This window comes from Pleurodeles waltl, chromosome 4_2 (assembly GCF_031143425.1).
Source record: "Pleurodeles waltl isolate 20211129_DDA chromosome 4_2, aPleWal1.hap1.20221129, whole genome shotgun sequence".
In the NCBI taxonomy this organism is placed as follows: domain Eukaryota; kingdom Metazoa; phylum Chordata; class Amphibia; order Caudata; family Salamandridae; genus Pleurodeles; species Pleurodeles waltl.
In genome coordinates this window covers 130,353,321-130,376,018 of record NC_090443.1, presented here as the reverse complement: position 1 = coordinate 130,376,018, position 22,698 = coordinate 130,353,321, and the positions used below count along the sequence as shown (strand labels likewise).

General features: G+C 44.1%; 1 protein-coding gene across 3 annotated transcripts in view; it reads left to right on the top strand.

Moving 5' to 3' along the window:
• RARG (retinoic acid receptor gamma) overlaps positions 1-22,698 on the top strand; it is a 321,589-nt gene that overhangs the window by 260,418 nt on the left and 38,473 nt on the right. For all 3 annotated transcript variants that reach the window (XM_069230945.1, XM_069230946.1, XM_069230947.1), the window contains 2 exons: positions 5,229-5,377; positions 5,582-5,723. In XM_069230945.1, the coding sequence (XP_069087046.1) occupies positions 5,229-5,377; positions 5,582-5,723 (291 nt within the window). The remainder of the gene's footprint in view (positions 1-5,228; positions 5,378-5,581; positions 5,724-22,698) is intronic.

Genomic DNA, 22,698 nt, shown 5'->3' with positions numbered 1-22,698 from the left:
TTCCCACCTCCAATATTGACCTGGTAAGAGTTAAATAGCTTAGGGCTTCAGTTCTTCACCTCTGTGACCTGGGTCATCAATCTGACTCCAGCACTGCTCCTTATCAGGCCCTGCCACCTGCAGCCTGATGATAATAATGTTAAATAGAGACAGCCTTCCCTTAACTTTAAAAGGAAAACGGTGACCCTCTGCCTAATTAAAAATGAACTACAAGCAGTGAGCTACTCTTCAGGTGTCTGGGATCCACTGGTAGCTCCCAGTTGACTGGTATGGGACACCTGTTCTAGATGCTCGATTTGGGAACAATATTTACATCCAAATGAAGTCCAAAACCAGGTTTTCCCTGTGCCAGTTTCATGGAAAAGGCTGCAAACAGTCAGTGCCCCTGTACACTGACAGCCTCCATTTTCAAAGAACACCCTCATCAGGCATCAAGTGGAGAAAGGTGGTTAATTCATCCATTTTCGTAACCTTTATTTTTTTTTATTTTTTTCCAAAAGCGGTCAGAGGAAATTATTTGTCTTACAGACTGACTGTGGAATGGAAGCTAATTTCATAACTGGGCTCCCATTTCTGGGGTTACCTTGCCTTGTAAAGCGCTCTTCTTAGAAAAAAAACCAATGACTTTAACTATATTTTGACATTAATATTGTAGCTTACGACCTGCTCTTAACTTGGCAAGAACCCTTACGTGAAATCTAGGCTTTGCATAAAAGATTGGCTTAGTCTTCCACAGTTAACCTTTGATCATAGTAAACATCAAGTCATTTACCGTTCGAGAATTAATTTGCTTGAAACATTTCTTATGCTCAGTTTTAGGGAGTTTTTATTTAGCCTAACTAATGTTACTTGATGGTCCAGCAATGTAATTATGATCTTATTGGCATCCAGTGGTGACCAGTTTTGATTCATTCAGCTTTTAGTGACTGTGTTTTTGTTTGAAAAATCCAGAATCCAGTTAAAGATTACCTGAAATCGAGAAATCTGTTACCTTTTGTTGATAAAAATGTATTCAAGAGAATGTTAAAAATTAAAGGTGATGGCATAAGTAAGTGCTCTTCCTGGTTTACCCATTAAATCCTACTTGTCAAGCCATTAGAACTTAAACAATCCATTAGTTGCACTGAAAATCCACTGCAGACAATGGCAAAAAATCTTTCAATACACCATGTCGAATGCAGGGAATTTATCCCATATTGCCAGAAATACCACTGATCGAGCCGCCACTGTGAAATCTATTTCCTTGCATCTAGCTGCATGGATCAGGTACCACAACCTGACTAAAGCCGGACTGACCTGAAACACAAAGTTTCAAGATAATAGAATGATTCCTTGGTAAATATTTTTTCACTGACTTCTTTGAGTAATGCCATAGAAGTGACTATCCTTCTGGATCAATCAATGTGTTATTGAGCAAAAAGGTGATCCATGTCTACTTAAGGCTTAGTAAATTAGAATAGTGTTCAAATAATTGTAGGTATTTTGGCTACTGTGTTGACCAATGTTGGCCCACATTCCTTAGTGATTGGTGTTAGAGAAGGACCTCCCTGGTGTTGTGCTAATTTCTTCCATGCTCCAAAATACAAATTATTGGGTGGCAGAAGTTAGTGAGATTGCAGGCCAGACTTTGATTCATAAAATGTAAATGTGATGGGCTTATTACTAAATAATTTTGGTCTGGTGTCAGAGCCTAAATCTGGTTTACTCGAGTGTTTTGAATGTTACTTCTTACAGCGGAGGTAGATGAACACTTATTGTACCAATTTGTTTTGCATTGTTGAGTATTCTTCTATGATGCATTCTGGCCAGGGTGGCACCTACCTTTCCTTTGGATACTCTATTTATGCTTCCATATCATAGATGGTCTAGGCATCCAGAACACTCAATTTCTCAATGTACCTTTTTGCAATGAGTGCCACTTTCCTTGGGCAACGGATCCCTTTAGTGGTGCCATCAGGCTTTCAGCACACAAACAGAGCAAGCTGGTTAATTCATCCCTGCGTAACTCTTACGCAGAGGTTTTCGTAACTCTTCTTTGCCAAAAGCTTTTCAGAAAAATTATTTATCTATCAGATTGTTAAAGTTGATTCCATAACTTGACTCCCATTTGTGAGAATGCTTTGCCTCCCAAAGTGCTCTTCTAAAAGTTATTTTTAACTATATTTTATCATTTGAAGTATTTCATAATGCTAGGTATCGTTATCTCTAGATATTCTATGATCTCGGAGTGCTGCGATATGAGTCTTTAATGAGAATGTTTATGACTTCATTTCTTTAATGGCATATTTGACTTTTCCTTCAACACTGAACGTTCTATGTTACATGTTACCAGAGCTTTGGCTATAAGACCGACTTTTTTTTTTTTTTTTTTTTTTTTAAATCAGAACTTAATAGTTCACTGGTTAAAACCCAGTCCATTATAAGGCTCTTACTCTGCATGACTGACTTTAATCTACTGAGTCAATTTTTGTAGATGGTTCAGGAAGTCTGGTACCTTAGGGTTACTTGCCTATTGTGTCCAGATTTTAAATCTCCATTCATAAATATTGTATGGTTAGCAAACTGAGCTACTCTATAAACTCTTTTGTAAAAGGGAATGATTGAACCAGGGTCTATTAATAGTCACCATCACCCACACAGTTTGTATTGAAGTGATGTGATAGAAGTTTACTTCTGATGGGAGTTCGACTAATGCCCACCTCCAACAGAAGTGAAGAAACACTGACCCACTTGTCCTGATGCTTTGAAGAGCTAGACCGAACTTGGCCCTGTCTGTTCATCTGTTTCTAGGATTCCTTTGTAGTTGGACAAGGGCTGCAACACTTTCACCTATAAACAAGCTAGGAGATGCTTTGTATGAAAGGACTGACCTTCTTGCCTACTGTAAGAGCTGCATGAAGGACTATAATCATACTCTTAGAGTAGCCAGTGGCCAGGCTAGAACCACCTGCACATTCAGCCATTTGAGACTATGAAATCTACAGAGAAAAAAAAAAGCAGTGATGGAGTGGTTGTTTAGAAGAATGTCTGACAGTGCAACGAACACATTTGGAGTACTGATTGTGGCTCATAAGCTTACTCTGCACCAGTGACCACATACATTTACCCTGAGGAGCTCTAAATCCTCCATGATATAAAACAGAAGAAATAAATAATTACCCATCTAGAGGCTGAACTTCTGAAAACCAGTAATCCGTCTCGGCTGGCATGCTCGAAAATTGTATGACCCAAAGCACATAATTTATTTCACAGAGTTTCCTAAATCTTGAGCACCTTCAGATATGCAAGTTCATGATGGGCGCTGTTCCAAAACCACCTTTTGTTTGTTTTAACCTTAGCACTTTTAAGGGTAAACCTGACAACTGACTTGCCTCTTGATTTACTAATGCTGTTGTAGTTGGGGCAGGGATGGGCAGAAATGCTTCCAACGCTACGTTTAAAAATGGGGCAAATTTATTCAACCATTCCAAATGCCGCGATATAATCTGATGTACCTAGGTAAAAGGCTTTCTCTTGATAAATAAATATAGTTCTTACAGAAGAGCCCTTATAATTTTATACATGCTATTTGTTGCATGATTTACTTGCAAAACCTTTCCAGGGCTTGGTTCAAGCACAGGCTCCCACAGCCAAACCCCTGGCTCTGCTCTGGTTGTTAATTTGTTGGCTCGCCCATCTCTGATTGAAGACTGAGGTACCTTTGGTCAACTGTATGGGTGCCTGGAGACATCTGAACCTCATTACAAACTCAGTCTGGTGAATCTCTGGTTCAAGGTCGGGAGCAGTTGTTGGATCTACAGAGGATTTTCTGGCATTTGGAAAGTGTGTTCCTTTGTCTCTGGGTCATTCAAACTCTTGTCTTGGGCACTGCCACACAGTTCTTGAGCGAACATCCATTTTAGCGTTCTGGTAGTGCTCTTCTTAATCTGGGTTCCTAGGACTCAGATACCCTGGTATTAGAAAATAAACTTCAACCAGCCTGTTACAAGACAGCGGCCAAGTATAGATGGCCTGCTACCACGAACCTAAGCTTTAGGTTCCAGTCACAAACAAGCACACAAACAATCCAACTACAATTGACCACTTTGGGATTACTGGCACCTAAAATCTATCCGGCAGTTCACAACCACAAGTCAAGGAAGGACTTTAATTAGAAAAGCCCAGTGCCTCAGTCTTTTGCCAGTTTAACTAAAGCTACTTTTGCTGAACTTTTGTCCTAAAATTGCTGTGCAGTAGGCGAACCTGCTGAGATATCTTACACTCTACCAGACTGTTGTGCCAGAGTGGGCTGGCACCTGAAAATGCCATCTACCTCTTTATTCAGTGTCTTGTTTGGTAGGAAACTGCCTGAAGAACTAAGCCCTCAGGACGGGTCCTAAAAGCAATGCCTTAGGATATTATTCAACATTTTAAATCTGGGTCTTAAATATATTACCTTTTTTTAGTAGGTAAAAGCGTTTTGGGCTGCATTTCAGAAACTGATTGTTGTTGGCTTGTTTGGTTTTCATTGAGGTGTTTCTATTTTATGTGTTCAAAACACACCAGCAATCAACCTTTTATTAAATGCAGTTCCCTGCTACATTGTATCTCGTATCAGTTCTCTCAACACCGCCTCTAAATAAGCAGTGACTGCTTAACCACAGCCACAAAATAAAAATAAATAAAAACTAACGGAGCCTTGGTAACGTTGCAGCCAACAGCATTCAGGGCCCAGGGACACAGAGGAGGTAAAGACTGCATGAAGACGGCTGGGGTCAGCACTCCCCTCTGCCCCAGGACCTGGATAGCCGCCTGGCAGCCAGACAGGCAGACGTACTTGCTGTACCTTCTTTGGAGACTTGTATTCTGCGAGAGCCTGTGGCTAGCTGGCGAGGTCACTGCAGGCCTCTAGTTGCAGAGCCGATGGCTGGCGCTTCCTGTGATGAGCGGCTGGGCGGAGGCCCATCGCGCTCCTGCACAGCTTGGCTGACTCTTCAGAACTGAGTCATCTCTTCATGCAGGACCTCGATGTGACGTTTTCAAAATGGGTAAACAGTGTAAACCACAGGTTTACTGTCCAGTCGCACCCCAGGCCTTGTGCTCTACCTATCTGATCCAGAACTGTACCACAGGGTTGGGTGGGATGGCATCGTGGACTTGAAGTACCCGGTGTCGGGGCACGTTTTAATCTGTCAGAAAATGGGGCCTTGTCGATGCGAGCTAAAACCAGCGTCTCTTTTCCTTCCCAGCTGTGGAGACGCAGAGCACGAGCTCAGAAGAGATGGTCCCGAGTTCGCCGTCCCCTCCGCCTCCACCCAGGGTTTACAAGCCCTGCTTCGTGTGCAACGACAAGTCGTCTGGCTATCACTACGGAGTAAGCTCGTGTGAGGGCTGCAAGGTAAGCGGGGTGCTTTGTTACGCGTTCTTTGCACAGATTGTGTTGCTTTGCTGCCAGCCTTCGCGCATGCTCTCTGGCTGTACCTGCGTCACGCTTTTACACTCGCATTTCTCCTGCTTGATCTGCCCAGGAACGTCTCCTCTCTCGAGGCATGTCGACCCCTTTCTCATCCGCCCTGTCTCTCTTCCCTGCCGCCACCTCCAGGGTTTCTTCAGAAGAAGCATACAAAAGAACATGGTCTACACCTGCCACCGGGACAAGAACTGTCAGATCAACAAGGTGACACGGAACCGCTGTCAGTACTGCCGACTGCAGAAGTGTTTTGAGGTCGGCATGTCTAAGGAGGGTGAGTTTTTTTGGGGGGCACCAGTTCTTGAAGTCGAGAAAGGGGAATGAGCTCCTAATACCTGTTTTATTATCGTACTTTGGGTTACTCGATAGTACTATAGGAGAGTAATAGGTACGACTTGCTCTCTGACTTCCTCACAAAGGTGCAAGATCTCCCAGAGCTCTCTGTCTTCTGTCTGCCCACAGTTCTGCTCGCGTTTGATAGGCCCCCTTTCACCCATGATCTCATCCTCTCCACTCTTTCGTCCCATTTCTACCTCCATGTCACTGACTTTATATCACCTTCTCATCTTTTTGCGCCTCCGTTTTTCTCTGCGTGTTCCTGTGCCTTCCCCTAGTTTCAGCTCAGTGCCGCCTCTGCGCTTTGTCCCTTTTCTCTGGATCTTGCGTTTCTATCTCCTCTTCCTACTTTGACCCGTCCCATGTGGATTTGCTCCCCTCCCACTCTCCTTCGGTTGCTGACTTTGCCCACGCGTTTGTTTTTAGTCAGGCCAGTCTTTTCCTTCAGCAGTGTCTTATATACCCTGACTGGCAAGCAAAACATCCCCGAAGGTTATGTCAGCAATATTTACAAGACGCTAAAACCAAAGTTATTTATACATGTGCTAAGAGCCTTTAGCCTTACTTCTCTTTGTTCCAGGCTCAATTATTTGAAACGCTCTCAACGTAGAAAGACTCCTCATCTCTATATTCTTATGCACAGAGTCCGTGTTCAGGAGGATTCTTGGATTTTCCAAGAATGCTAAACAAAGTGAGGGTGATTAGTCTGAGGAGAATCTTTTGAGAGTTCTCTGTATTCATTGTTGGCTGTAAACGGAGTTGGGGGTATGCCTTGTATGTCACAGCCAGCTTCGGATTCTGGGGAAGGTCATTGTTCATACATGAGGTGTCCTTTACATGTCTTCCAACGTTGGCATGTCGATAAGGTGTCATAACTTAGCATGCCTAGCTCTTAAGCCATACTGGTGGTGGAACAAGTAATCCTTTCTCCTTTGAGTTCATCATAAGTGGTAAAGATGAACTATTGACTTCTGCATTTAGGGCATCCTAATTCTTGCTACATGCTTTGAGGGGATAGTGCTGGGTGAGATGAGCTACTGCCTCCTCTGATGAGGAATAGGATATTGATTCTGATTCCCCCATCAGAGTAGGCAATAATGCCAGTGTATAATCTAATGTGAGAAATCGCTACCATTGCCAGTGCATAACTTTTTCGGATGTACGTTTGCATCCTCTGTTACCAGTGAATCATTGCCTAGCAGAAGCAGGCGTTTCGATTGTGTACCCTGTCTATCCTTCTAACTTTTGTATTTGGGTATTGGAACACTGCAGCTCACAAAATGTTTAGTAATGGAAACTACAAACCCTACCGTAAAAGCGAGATCAAAGACACGTGCCCCTGCTAGCTTTCAGAGACTCTCCTGACCAAACAGCTGCCATTTACTGGAACGTTATGGCAAAGGGCCGCCCCCGCAGGGGGCATTAGTGGCCGGTGCATTAACCGCCGCCGGAGACCCGGAAATTGTGATTCAAAGCCGCCTGAGCGGCAAACCAGCATAGGACAGCATCCGGCATCCCCCTCAAGGGAGAGGGAAGAGCCCCCAAGGTCATCAGTCCAATGGGGGCACGACAAGGCCAAGAAAAACCTACAAATCCTCCAATGGGAGGATACCGCCCCGCCCTCAGCTTGGAGGGCGGACTAAAACGAGTCTATTGTGAATTTATTCATATATGTATTTGGGAAATAACATTAATTGGAGTGGGCCAAGTGCAGGGGTTATCACCAGTGGCCTGAAGCTGTGGGGATTCAATGGTGGGACCACTGTTAAAGAAGGAGAGCTATGCTTCTGAGCACAAACCTTATTTCTACAAAATGAAGGTATTGGAACCCTAGCTTTGCATCAAAACCTTTCAAATATATGGGAAGATTTTTAAGCTTATAAACTTTGGGTCGCGCATGGCTATGGACCAGGCACATCTCTTGGAATGCATGTTGACGAAGGTCAGCCGTATAATTTGTATCCAAGCAGTAATATTTGGGGAGGGCTTGTGAAGTGACTAGATGGCCACACTGGGGAGTGCACTGATAAGGGGTATGCATCATGCATAGCGACCAGTCATGGCTGTGTTTGTGTGAGCCTCCGGGATTGGATGCTCAGCACATAATGGCCTTTGGAGACGCAAGAGACAATCCAGTGGGCAATTGAAGTTAGCCTTCTATGAGCATCCCTGTTAAATCTACAAACAGTCTGAGTTTTCCTGGTATCCGGTCTCCTACCTAGCAAGAACTTCTCTCAGACCTCTGTTACGATACATCTTCTCACCCCTAATGAAGTAGGGTTAGCTAAAAAGAAATAGGTACTTCTAAGTGCTAGAAAAAGATAATGAAACGCCTGGGACGTGTAGAGCATGTCATGAAACATTTTTCAGCTATGTCTGTATAATTCATGTGTTAAGAATAGGCCTAATTTGTTTTAATATTAAATGGTTTCTTGAAATACCTAGCGCATGCAACTCACTTAAAAAGCTAATTCCAGAAAGCTAACGCACAGGTGACTAAAATGTAAGCACAATAATTAGAATGCCTAAAGCTTGAGAAAATTGAAGGCACATAGGTCTTACTTTTACTGATGCACTCCTGCATGCATTACAAGATTACGTTGCATATTTTCAAGATCTGAGTGCTCGATGGAGAGACACTATTTATTTAATGCATCTGGACACAGCATATACATAGCCATACGATCAGCAGAGTAATTACATTTCTGACCAATGTGCAACACATTTAACCATCGGAACGGTTTTCCAACGAGCAACAAATAGTAATATTTGCATCGGCGTACAGGAAACATTCTCAGACCGCTGGGAGTATCCTAAGCAGTCCAGATCTAGGACCTTCCATGGGCCAAAGGAACCGGATTAGCCAAGTGGCCACTAGGTTCAGCTGTGGAGCCCACTGGCAATGAGTCTCCCGAAGGAGCTTGAGGAATTGTTTAGCGAGGTACAGGGAATGTCAAGGGTAGGTCTAAAGCATTTCAGGATCATTTAGTTTCAGGACTTCCTAGGGTGGTGTGCCATGCTGCTAAGTTGGTAATGTTTTTAAATGATATGCCAAGGAGTAGAACCTCCTTCTCTGTACGTCTGCGACTTCCACCAAGCAGAAGTGATAGACTTCGGCTGAATGTGGGGACTGAAAAGCAGCAGTGCAGAGGCTCTGAGCTTCGCATTGGCAACGCAGGGCAGAGCCCTGGCATATTTTATGGAGAGAAACGCTTGGTTACAAAAACTAGCTGAGAATCATCAACTTCCAGACTTGATGGTACCAAGAAGTTGGACATTCATGAGAGACTCATTGGTGCGAATACTTTTTTTATGGAATAATCGCCACAGATTACGCATGTGGAACCTGGTCAGACTATTTGTTTGTGTATGTGCCTGCCTGGTACCCACTGGATTTCAGAACAGCAACTGGAGTGAAAATGCATGGTTCAGAGGCTGGAACATGCCTGTGCATGGTCTGGGGATCCTTTGCTAACCAGAAGCGGTGCCAGGTTTATTTTGTACTGTGGGTCTGTGGAAGTAAACCGATACCTTCCCCAGGACCACTACTCGGAGCTCTAAGTGCATCTCGTGCTTTGGAGGAGCAGCATGTATGGTGCGAAGGCGGCCCCTGCGCTGTGGTATGGAAGACTGAAGTAGGGTAGCTGGGGCCTGACCGCAGACACCATATGCGCTCTGCTAACCGGGCCCTTCGCTGCATGAAAGTGTAAGACCTGGGCCTGGCCCTGCTGTCTGGTAAGAAGTGGTTCGGGAAAAGAGTGGGCTCCATCCTCTGATTCGGATGGGTTGCTGCGGGATAGAGGGGCCTATGCACTGGGATGAAGGGTCTACGGTCATAGAGCGGGACTGGATCTACTGGGTTGGAAAAGGTTGCAGAATCAGAGCTGTGGTTTATCCTCCGGGATGGAGGAGTTTTGCGGGACAGCTGGGTTCCACCTTCGTGTTGCAGAATAAAAGCTGTGGCCAACGCTCCATAGAAGAGTATAGGGTCGCTCGCTTCAGCAGCCACCCCTTCATATCCAAGTGGTTACTTCAGGAAAGATCTGCCCCTTCTTCGAGTTGCTGTAAAGAGCTGTGCCTGTGTTCTGGTATGAAGGCCATACAGACTTAAAGCAGGGATCTCGTTGGTCAGAAAGAGTTTCAGTGTAGGGGCTGCCCTGACTTGGCCGCTGTAGGGCAGAAGAGGCCTTTACCCTGATTGGAGGGGCCTTCGGAGAGGGGCTGGGCCCTGTCCTTCGCTAGGCAGGGGCTGCTGTAGGGACACGGTGCTGTGTCTGGTGAGGAGGCTGCAGTCGGAGAGCGTGGCCGCTCTCCCTGGTATGACAGGATTGCTGTAGAACAGCAGGGCCCTGGCACACAGGCCTGCATCGGCTCCCGGCTCAGTCTATAAGTGGATTTCCTGCAGCTCGGGTATCCTGTTGCCAGATCTCTCTCGCACTTTATCCTGGGGTGAACAGGAAGTGCAAGAGGGAAACGTGTGAGCAAAGGGAGGGAGGGGAGCTCGGAGGCGATGGGGACCGTGGCTTCTGCTGAGCAGTAAAGGGAAGAGGGAGAGAGAAGCCACGGGCTGCTGTTGTGTTGAAGGGATGATTTTAGGATGGAGTTAGGGTCCGTAAATGAAATAACAAGATTCCTGAAGACTGGGAGAGAAACCAGGGAAGCCGCGATAAAGAAAAGGTGGAGGAAAGATGTGAAAGAGGAGCTAAATAAAAACCGAGTGTAACATCAGAAACCCCTAAATACCTGGAGACGAGTTGAAATGAGTGGTGCAGATAACCAACACCGACTAAAAAAAATACTACTGGTGGGAGAAGGAAGATGGGACGAGGGGAATGAATTGAAAAGGGAATGAAAGGAAAAGCTGAGAGTTGTGGCAGGATGACTGGGAGCCCAAATGTGAGCAAGAAGCCCCTCATCCCGGAGAAGGCGCAGATGCAAGTTTAGTGGGACTTCGGATACTCCTTTCTGCCCTCTTCCCCTTCATCTCTCGTTCGAGACCCATTTTCTCTTGCGCTGCATGCTTCACGCTCGCCGAGCCGGTGTCGGGCCAAGAAAAAGCATGTGTAAATAGAGCCAGTTTAATTTGCTGTTCATGAACTGTAACTCACGATGCATGCGGCGGGGAGTCCCACGGAGAGCCCCTCCCGCACGGCCCGTGCACCGAGCTCTTCCCATCAACTCTCCGCGCTGTCCCTGCCACCTGTGGCCACAGGGTCGGAGGTGAGCCACTGGGGTCAGGGGTCCGATTCACAGCACTTTGTAAAGTTCTCTTCCCATCAGGTGTAGCGGGAGCCGTCCACGGCCTCCTTGGGCATTCAAAGAAAGCTCCTCGCGATGGCACTCCGCGAGGCATATATTTGGAATTAGACAGTACTGTAAGATGTTGTAGGCCACGCCACGTGTATGCTGTTATCCGTAGTCACGGCGCTACTAGCCAGTGCGTGGGAGATCTAGGGGTCCTGGTAAGTGCAGGGAAACCGGGCCTGCTGTGCCTTCAGCAGTTAGGTAGAAGGAAATAAATCGACGCGCTGCTGCTGGTTAGTGCTCACATGAACCAAGAACCTCCGCCGATCGACTCACTGCCCTCAGATTAGCATTATTGCTGTCTCGGGCTGATAGGCCATATTATCATCGAAAGGTACGTCCCTCGCATACCTTTCAAGAAACTCACAAGTCTCCATCCAGACTACAGAGAATCTTGCTAGGATGAGACAGGACCGAAAGGCAACACTTGTAGATGATCTGGAGTGAGAGTGTTGGCTCGGTTTGAGTGATAGAAGTCATTTGAACACCTCACCTTTTGGGCTTTTTTAATGAGAGCTGGCAAAGCAAGATGACAAAAGGGTAGAATTGAAGAGGGACGGGAAAATGTTCCTTTCTGTTAAGTATGACATAACTTGTGGATACAAGGTAACCAGTACATTTAACCAGAGCTCTAGCCTTTATTTGATTTATTGAAAATAGAGGCTCTTTTGGGGTTTAGGTGCCTTGGGTCTGCACTTGGGTGAAAGAAGTCAAATTCATGAACCAGAATCACGATGGACAGAAAAGGCTATCATCTGTTTATTTGGTTGACACATTTTATATTTGCACAAAAATACCTAAGTGTCATGTTGCTTTACTTAAGGAACAGTTGGTAGGTGTCTGGATTTTCAATATTGCAGACACCAGCATTTCTTAAAAATAATATGGGAGAGAAAGAATAAACCATTAGCACTCACATTACATTCAGCATCAAACGGAAGGCTGCAATGTTCAGGCAGACTAGATGTTTTGTTAATATGAAGAAAATGAATATAATGGGGCAACACAACGATTTATTTAGGTTATACAAGAAAAATTAGGTCTCATGTTTTTGCAAGTTGTTCATTAATGAGATGGAAGAACATATTGGAAAACCTGCTTTGCCTTGAATTAGGTACAAGAAAAGGCCTTGATCGGATTGCCTAAAGTGACATGTAGAGTTCAGGTGACAGTCAAACGTTGCAATGAATTTCTATGTTGAAAATGGGACTCCAGTCTGTGGCGTTTTGAAATTAATTTATACAGCACCCACAGCTGGTTTTAATTGTGTCGTGCTAAATTCATGATTGCAACTTGGTTACAGGATGCACCGAGGCAGATAGTGGTTAAAATGATGCATGTCACAGATGTGCTTGTTGACAGTACCTTGATTGAGCTCTACAAGTATCCGTAGGGAGTATGAAGTGATCCCATAGGTTCAGAGGTGTAAGCATTTGAAGGCAGTAGGTGCAATATGGTTATGATTAACAACAGGTCTCATTCATATGTATCACGAAAGAGGATTAATAAAAAAAAAAAAATTAAAGTAGAGCATTTTTAGTTTTGTTCTTCATTCTATGAGGCTAAAAGTGTGGCATATTACTGAACAGCCGCGCCCTGGACATTTGCAACATCTAAGAAGGATCCTCTTGTTGCTGCCATCTTCACATTCTTACTCCACCATTTGGTTTGGATGCACAGCTGAAGGATCCACAAGTCGTTGAAAAAAGCTGAAGTGATATCGAAGTTCGTTGAGGTTATTCTGAAGAAGAAAATTAAAGACTACCGAAAAAGGTACCGCCAAGAACTCCAACTATCAGTGGGATCGCTAAGAGGGTGTAGAGAGTGCCTGGACAGGGGGCTCCCTATTACGTGTGATTGAGAAGACCCCTTTCCAATTCTCCACCAAGTGCCATCACAAATTCTCTCAGACCAGCACCAGGTATGTAACCTTTGCCTGCCAGTTTACCACCAAAGTGAGCACTGTGAGGTGTGCGGTAGGTTTAAGACGAAGTTGTTGAAGGCGAGGCAGAGGCTGGTGCACTACGCCATGAAAGGCTATAAGCAAGTGCCATCTCTAAAAGATCTGAGTCTCTCAAGTGACGACGACAACAACAACATTGCCGATGGGGCAGTGGGAGAAAGCTTGGATGTAGAGCTGAGAAGCATTGATGTCGAACACTGAAAGTTAAAGGAGAAGGTAACCTCGAAAAACCATACAGGTGGGAAACCTTGACCGCAGAGTCTCAAATGCCAAAAACTGGCTCGACTTTGAGGAAATCGCTGACCAAAGACAAGCAGACCTCAAAAGAGCCTCTTGGGTCCCAGTACAAGGATACCAAAAGCGGTTAAATAAAATAAGAGACTAGGATGTTGAGAGACAATCTTAAGTCGAGATGTTTCAACATTAACAAAAGGAGGGGAGACGCATAAAAAGTGGTCTACTAAAACACAGTTGAAAGACGCTTCTCAATCCCACATTTCTTCCCATTGTGGGTAAGTGTAACTATTCAGGAGGGCATTTGAATTAGCTATCCTCCATTGGTTAGCTGCACCACTTGTGAATTTCCTGCCAACCAAGTCCTTTTTACTTTCCTTATCCAGTGGTGATCCTGATGGTGCTGGGATATTTGCCCTCTTTCTGGCCGTTGAAGCGATAATGGAATCTGCCAGCACTATACCTTAAATATAAGCGTGGTCTTTAGAGGAGTGCTGATACTTTTTCTGTCCTTGGTGTTATTGCTATACATGTTGCAGGTTCTTGGAATGCTTCTCTGCCCTGATCAAGGATACTAGAAGAATTGGCAAAAATTGGTTTCTTTCGGGGACGAGCAGGTTGAAGAGCTTAGCCACACAAAGGAGGATCTGTTTCCTCATCAAAGTGATTTTGCAGGACTAACACCTCTAACATGCAGCAATAGTGAGAGGGAGAATAAAGTACTTCCTTCACTAGTGGAGAAAGATAATGTCACACAATTGGATTTTGAACATTCTAAAATTTGGATATTGCATGGAATTCATAGAGCACCTGTAAGGGGATCAAAGAAAAGAACACATTCAGTGGAAGAAACACCCCACCTAATCAAGGAAGTAGAGGAGTTATTAGGAAAATATGCAATAGAAAGTGTCCTCAAAAAAGAAATCCACCAGGAAAACTACTCAACATATTTCTTGAATCGAAAACCAGACTGAAGTCTTCAGCCAGTTCTGGACCTAGCATTTATATACAAATGTATGTAAGGACAACGATTCAAACTGAAAACTCTTTAAGAGGTCATTCCACAAATTTAAATTTAAGGCTTGTTGTGAACAAAAAACATTACCAATTCAATGTACTGACGTTCGGCATACAATCCACATCAGAGTTTTCACAAAATGCATGGCAGAGTGGCAGCGTAGTTAGGAAGGCAGGGGATACATGTGTATTCGTACCTAGGAGACTGGCTTATAAGAGCAAACTCTTAAAAAAAACAACAAAAAAACGCAAAACAGATGTACAAAGAGTGGTATCTACACTATACAAACTAGGAATTTCAATAAATACAGAAAAATCATCAACAAGACCAGAACAGGGAAAGATTTTTCAGGGTGCAAAAATCAACACAGTAGAATCAAAGTCTTATCCATGTGAAAAAAGGATTAAGCTCACCAGTCCCAGAAGAGTCCATCGTTGACAGTGAGGACTGTGGGGAAGATAATGTTAAAAATGGCATCATGCATAACTCTTATCCCACATGCAAGAATTCACATGAGACCAATCCAGGAATGGCTACAAACACAGCTTTTACAAGCCACAGAGAGTTGGGAGGATCTAGTGGTTGTCTCACAAATAAATACAGAAAGCGATGTCATGGTGTAACAGAACATTATTAACAGCGGGAAGACCTTTGACAGACCAACTCCAACTGTGGCCATCAATACAATCACATCTGGGGTGGGGGCACATATGGGCTCTTTCAAGGTAAGAAATGTTTAGAAGGAGCTAGAAGCAGTACAACATATCAATGCTCTGGAACTAAAAACACTGTTCCTAGCCTTAAATGCTTTTCAGAAGCCATTGTGAGGAAAAACCATTCTGATCCAACCAGACCATACCACAACAATGTTCAATATCAACAAACAAGGAGAAACGTCATCCTTTGTTCTGTCAAAGCAAGCAGAGGAAATCTGGAAGTGGGCACAGCAGAGGAAAATTCACTTAACAGCGAGTCACCTCCCAGGGAAAGACAATGTTCAAGAAGACAAATTAAGCAGACAAGCTTCATCATTCTACATGTGGAAACTCAATCAAACAGATCTTTGAACAGTGGGGAACACCAGAAGTAGACTTATTCACAACACAAGCAAAAGCAAAATGCCAGTACTTCACTTCCAGGCACCCACACTGCCAGTCTCAGGGGAATGCTTTGTCAGTAAATTGGTCACGGAAAATTTGCTTATGCTTTTACCCCATACCTCTGTTGTAATCATATCCAAACACAACAAGGTGATGCTGATGTTTATTGCCCCACAGTTGGCAAGACAGACATGGTACAGGTATCTAATAAACATGGCAACATTCAAAAATTACCAAAGCGGTTAGACCTGCTGTCAGTGCAAGGGGGTAGACTGCACCATCCGTAACCAGAATCACTAAAGTTGGCAGTATGGTTCCTGAAGACATAGTTTGGCCATGTACTTGCTGGAAAATACAATGGCATTTCTAAGAGAGGCAAGAAGACCAACATCTAGAAAATGTTATATGGCAAAATGGGAAAGGTACTCCAGGTAGTGCCAAAGATCGAGCTTGTACTTTGGACGGTACAGTCCTTAAATACCTTACACATCGCCTAGACTGCAAACTTACTTATACATCATTAAAAGTTTATCTATCTGCAATTGTTGCAGACACAAGGGTATGTATGGGAAGAAGTTTCTTTAGATCACCTGTCAATAAATGCTTCCTAGAAGAAACACAGAGAATGGCCCCATCCAGACAAGTACCGGCCCCTACATGGAATCTTAATCTTGTTATAACACAGCTCATGATGAAGCCTCCTGAACCCCTACACAGAGCTTCATCAAAGATGCTTACGCTGAATACAGCTTTTCTGGTAGCAGTGACATCACTCTAAGGAGCAAGTAAACTACAGGCGCTTACAATCCATGAGCCATACCTGCAAATACACAAGGATAGAGTAGTCATGAGGACAGACCCCCATTTCTTTCTGAAAGGTCATGTCATAATTTCATATTAATCAAACTATAAAAATTCCAAGTTTCTTCAAAGGACCAAAAAATCAAGTGGAAAGAGTGTTAAACACGTTTGATGCCAGAAGAGCAATCGTGTATCATATAGCAAGAACAAAAATGGATAAGAAAATAAAACAACTATTTGTTTTCCTTTAGTAACAACAGTCTCAACAAACCAGTTACTAAGGGTACAATTGCCAAATGGATTTCACAAACCATTCAAATATGTCATGCAAATGCATGGTTGCAGTTATGCAACATACCAAGAGCACATACAATAAGGAAGAAAGGGGCAGTCTTTGGCTTTCTAGCAAACATACCCTTACAGAACGTTTGCATGGTGGCTACTTGGTCATCAATTCATTTGTCCAATAAACATTATTGTATAGGCATTCAAATGAACAAGGAAGCTCAAATGGGACAGAAAGTACTTAGACTATGTACTTACTTAAATCCATCTTTAGCCCAAACACCACAACTTAAAAAAATGCTATGACCTGTTTTTGGTCTAGAGCTCGCCCCCCACGTCCGCAGCACCACCTTGCTGTCTCGTGCCTCTGCCCCCCGCCCACGCTGCTGCTAGCGTGTTTGAGGCCCTCCTCCACCCGCAGGCATCCTTCTGCGCCTCATCCCTGGTGTCTAGTGGGCTCTGGTAAGCTTCGCTAGACCTGTGCGCTCTCTGCCGCTCAAGACCTGGCTCTTCGACCAATAGCAGCTACCCCCCCCCTCCCCTCAGCGCCTTGAAACCCTAACGGGTACGTAGCGCGCTTTAGAAATTTAATGATTGATTGATTGATATTAAATCACTGCACAGTGTGTGAATCCAGAAAATATTCATGCTGCAAAACAAAATGGTTTCTTACCTGTAGGAGTAGTTTCGCAGCTTGAAGATTTTTGTAGAATCACAAGTGACCCACCAACCTCCCCCGGAAGATGGAGGAAGGAAAATTAAAAAAAAAATCTGAAGATGGTGACCACAAGAGGAGCTTCCTGGGAGGGTGTATGACATCACAGGAGGCTGGATAAGGCACCAAATAATGGATCCACCCATGCCCCACGAAAAAAAACAGAGAGAGAGAAGGACTATTACTATAAGGGGAGAATTCTGGACCCAACCACTAGATGGTGGAATAATGCCCAGAATGTGAATCCAGAAAATTCTTCAAGCTGCAAAACTACTCTTATAGTTAAGAAACTATTTTGTTTCAGGCTACCAGGAAGTGCTCCAGAAAAAGCTCTGTCTGAACCTCTCAAAAAGTAAGAGAAATTGAAGACGAGATATGTTATCTATTAACTTGTTTTGTGGTTTATACTACATCTGCCGCTTCTAAATGCCATAACTAACAGATGTAACTATCACCATATTTATGATACTCACTTTACCAACCATAAAAGCATGGAGGGTTTAATCCACAAGCTGATGAACCAGATGCACTTGGATACCAAGATCTCCTATGAAGATGAGCTTTCTGAACTAGTTCATGGTTAACGTTCTCTCACCAGTGTGAAAGACTCCTCCCTGGTCAGCCCAAACAGTTACCTCCTAATGCTAGTGCAAGGCCACTAAGGTGGTCACAAAGTCTACAAGAGTGCAGTGAAAGGCCTTTGTGTGCACCACTCAAAAAAACCTCATGAAGACACAAAGCAAGAAACTAGCTTCTGAGTATAGGCGCCAACTAGGCTTAATGTCCACTTTCCAAAATCCTGAGCTGCTAAGTTGTAAGGGTTTCATAAAAAGGTGATTCTGGATCAGTAACTCTCACTAGGTAAAGATTGTTCCGAAGATGGAAGAGCAAAGAAGTGCAGTGGTTGGAATGGCACTTCCACAACCCTTCCCTTTTAAACAGGGCCTGAAATAAAAAAAATCCGTCTGGGCCAGGTAAACAACCAGTCCCGGGATTTGAAGAGAGGGGTAATGGTCAGCCCCGTTACCTGTCTTGTTGCTGCGTGGATGCTTAAGAGGCCTCTCTAATGGACTGATTCTCTAGTCTTGCACGCAAGTATTATGTCAGTGTTTCGAAAGTGGTGAAACACCTTAGGCACCTGATAATGGAAGGGCTTTGATGCCAGCTACAAGCGCAGAGGCCGAATGCTCGTTTTGTTCGCCATATGTGTAGAGCCGAAAGCCCATCATCAGTGCTGCAAGTTGGGAATGCCACCACTCTAAACTTTACTAATGGTTTGCTTTTTACATTCATTGAAATTAAGTGTTACCAGCACTCGATCCGTGGTTTGCCACAAGGCCCTTATGTATCTGGCCTTGTCCTGAACAGATGAACAAAAGGATGGATGTAAATATCCACGTATGAATCTGCACAAAAAACGGAGAAACAAAGTGGTTAGAGACCCCCAGTTTGTCAAACATTTCTGTTAGTGTGGAAGTTCTGCTGCGTGGTGTTGTGGCTCTGAAACTGTTTCGCTACTTTCAGCTTTGCATCTTACGAATAGAAGAGCAGGTCGCCAAAAGGAAAATTGATCCAAGACAAGCAAGCTGGAGGCCCTCTAGAGTGTTTGACTCTAGTCGTACACAGAGTTTTGAAAATGGAGGTCTCCTAACTTTTTAAAACTAGACAAACACTTCAGGATCCCACCAGCTGCATTGTGGGATAGAGGCGGGGTGTCTATGCTTAACCTGTCACAAATTACGGCCTTGTCCAGATGCCCTCTAACTTCGCAAGGTTGTTCTAAGGCGGTGGAGAGGCTGACAATTCTATTGGGGGACTTTCAGACATGTAGATGTGAACGAGAACGTTCAATTCTGATTCTGTCATCTTCAGTATTACACTGTACAAGGAGCAAACGGTTAAACCCAGAACTCCTTTCCGAAGTGCAGTGCCTTCTCAGAATTTGTTGTTTTCCCAAGAAATCCGGAAACAATCCATGTGGCGCTGGGGTCTGTGTTGAAAGTGATGTGTAAGAATCGTCACACAGGATGAGTTTTCTTTAGATCATGACTGTGGAGAATTCTAAGAAATGTTATTACAGAGGAATGATTCCAAAGAGTGGCGTTTCTTGGAGGTTTTTTTTTTTTTCGGATGCTTGACATATTCTTCGTCCCGTTCAAGAAAGGTAGATACTCGCGGTCCCCTGCCTTAAATGAATGAGTTATTGAGCCTCGATTAATTATTCTTTTAATGCGGCCACTATAAAACGCAAAAAAAAACCTTTGCGTGGAGGGTGTGTATTTTTGCTAATCTGTTATGTCGGACTGTTCCTGGGCATGAGAATTAGCCAGGTTGAGAATTAAACAGCACGGGAATTATTTGGAGTTTGTACAGGAAGAGCTGCATTGTAACAATATGCATCAATCACATGTGCTTTGCTCCGGACTGGAGGCGTTCCTGTGGAACATTTCAGGGGATTTCCTCTTGGTCTTGACTCGTCTAGCTTTGTAGGAATGGCAAAAGTGAGCTACCCTGCTTTTGGAAAACGAAGTGGTGAGATGCTTCTTTTTACAAGGTGTCACAGCGCCCTCTACCGGCTGCATTTGAGAGAATGTTTCGTAGGACCACCACCCAGTCTAATAGTGAAAATCGGATGATTGCAGCAGAAAATGTAAACCGGTGTGGGGGATGGATGTAACAATACTGCTTGGAGTAGGAGTGGTTCGACTGCTAATGAGAGTGGGCATTCTGTTTCTTAAGGGTCCACCGCATCAGATTCAGGGGCGCGGTGGGAACTCTACCCGGGAGAACAGCCCACATAGTTGGTGGTGTTCTAAGTTTGGTCGTGTAGGCTTAGAAGAGGCAGACTGTTAGCCAGCTGTCCTCCGTATGGTATGGTGTGGTGTGGTGTGGTGTGGTGTACTGGTCTTTTACGTGTGTGCAGGCTCTGATGGGCATTTGGCGGAACGATTAATCATTTAAGTGATGCCCCAGAACCTGAAGGCAGCCAGGATTCAAGTGTTGCATTTCCTAGCAGCTGCACCTCACCAAGGTAGGATTGTTGGAGGACCAAGTAAAGTGGTGCCCAGATTCTGAAAGCTCCTTAAGACCTCACTAATTATCAGAAAATCTGTACAGATGAAGTTTACCGAACTTAGTGGGAGAATAGCTGCTTTTCCCCTCTTAAAATAAGTCCCGCCCCCACTTAAAAACGCATTACCACCACGTCGTCAAATATATTTAAAAATGAGCTTGACGTTTCTGCACTGGGGTACACCTACTTTTGAGCTTCCCTGGCTGCAGGCAGGGCCCTTATCTATTGTGTGTAAGGAAGAGGTCTTCAAACTGAGGGGGCGGGTGACCCTAGGGGGGCCTCAAGTGATCCCGGGGGGAGGGGCACCTGGCTCTGGCTAAAAGAAGCATTATACAGATAACAGGGCTTTGTTTTAAGCAGAAGCATGTTATTGCATTTTTAAAAAGGTAAGAAAACTTAACTGCAATGTTTAAATAGGTGTAGACATATTTAAATATTGTCATCTTTATAAAATTATTGTGAAAAATTTTGAGAGAGGCCTAATGACTTTTATTTTTCAACTGGGGTGGAGCGGCATTAAAAAGTTTGGAGACCACTGGTGTAGGGCGCGACAGCTGTCCAGTATTTCTGTGAAGGCCCTCACCATCGGATTCCATTGAAATGGGTAAAAGCTTCTCAGCCCCGCTAGAGCTACAATTTTGTGCCCCCAGCACACTTGTGGCTGATCGGTTTTGTAATTTTTAGTGCTTTGTTTTCAAAAAGAACAGGTGGGCGCCACACAGCTGGAGTTGACGACTTAGACTGGTCATAAAGACATTTATCTTCTTGTTCATCATAGGAAATCTAACTTTCGCCTTCTCCCAATACTTAAAATAGCCCCTGATCCCATCGGTTGACATGAAAATCTACAGTGTGAGCTGAGGCATACTGTCCCTAGTGCCAGGCTCCAGGTTGTCAAATGAACTGAATAGATCCCACTCATTTGGGCTGCATCATGGTGTAACTGCCCACAGCGGAGGCAGACAGCCAAGGTCCAGGACATCCAATCTGTCTGGGAACTCTCAAAGTGCATCTTACTTTAGGGGGTTGGAAAGAAGCATGAGGGAGGAAATCCACAAACCAACAACTGAATGTTTTGTCTGTGGTTAAACGTCAAAGAAGATAGAATTGGATTAATAGTTACAGAATCACCTTTTAAAACTGCTAGGTACTCCATACAACTAAGAAGATCTGGAAAAAACGCCTCCCTCCATTGTATGTAGTTTATGGATATTCAGGAATCCTAGTCTCTTGCCGGCCTTTGCAGACCAAAGGCTGGGGGGAAACCTGAAGCCCGTTTCTTCTCAGCAAGTGTATATAGATTAAAGAGTTCCATATATGACCGAAGTAATAGGTAATGGTTTGCCTTCCACATTTCTACAGATTAAAGTGTCATCTATCAGGGGTGTGGCTAAATATCCTATATCAGGCTTCATTAGCCGACACACTGAAAAGGTCTAAATCTGTATCCCATATTTGTAGCAAACGTGACAGTTGCGACATTGCCTCCTTTACCTGTTGAGTGAGGCATATTTTACTGGGGCCCAGGTGGGCAGCCATACTGCACTGAGCTTGCCTATAGAACAGAGTTTAAGTATTCTCTATACCACCTCCGCTTGCCCATAGCCTGGGCTGCCGGTTATCGGGGTTGATGTAAGGTCTTAAAACCCCTGACCTACATTTAAAGTGGAGTGCATTCTATTAGAAATGCTTATCAACTTTACAAGGAGATGCAAAGTCAGAGGAAAGTTAAAGATCACCCTGTGCAACCCAATAGACTGAAGGACCCTTAAGAAAAGTACTTTTTTTTTTTTTTTTAGTATTTTCAGCTCCACATTACAGGTTTAAAGATTTTTTTGGTGTGTGACGGTGGTCTGTCTACTTCTGGGGTACGAAAAACGAAACTTGAAACTGTGACTGTTGATATTATATTATGCGGATCTGTAGAGCAGAGTATCGCCCTGGAAGGTCTCCTAGTGCTGAGGAGATGTGAGTGTAGCCATACCTAGGGCCTGGTGGGACTACTCGAAAAGCCAGGTCTTCAGCTTCTTGTGGAATTCAAGAGGTACGGAGGCTTTATGTGTAGCAGCAGGTAGTCCCATGCTTTGAGAGGTATATGAGAAGGCTTACAGCTGACTCTGGTTTCCCATATGTATGGGATGTGTGCAAGCGGGAGTCCGGACGAGCGAAGGTGTCTATAAAGTTTGTGAAAGCAGATGCTATTGTTGAGTTATGATGGTCCAGTGTCATGTAGTGCTTTGAATGTGTGGGTGAGGAGTTTGAATTGTGCTCGTTTGTGAATAGGGAGCCAGTGAAGCTTCGAAGTCTATAAATGAAACAGAAAAAAATATTACACAGCATTTAAGGTTTGTGTATTCAAGCACTGTCCTTGCACAGACATTTTAATATTGGGAAAAAAAAAAAAAATACTAACACTGTAG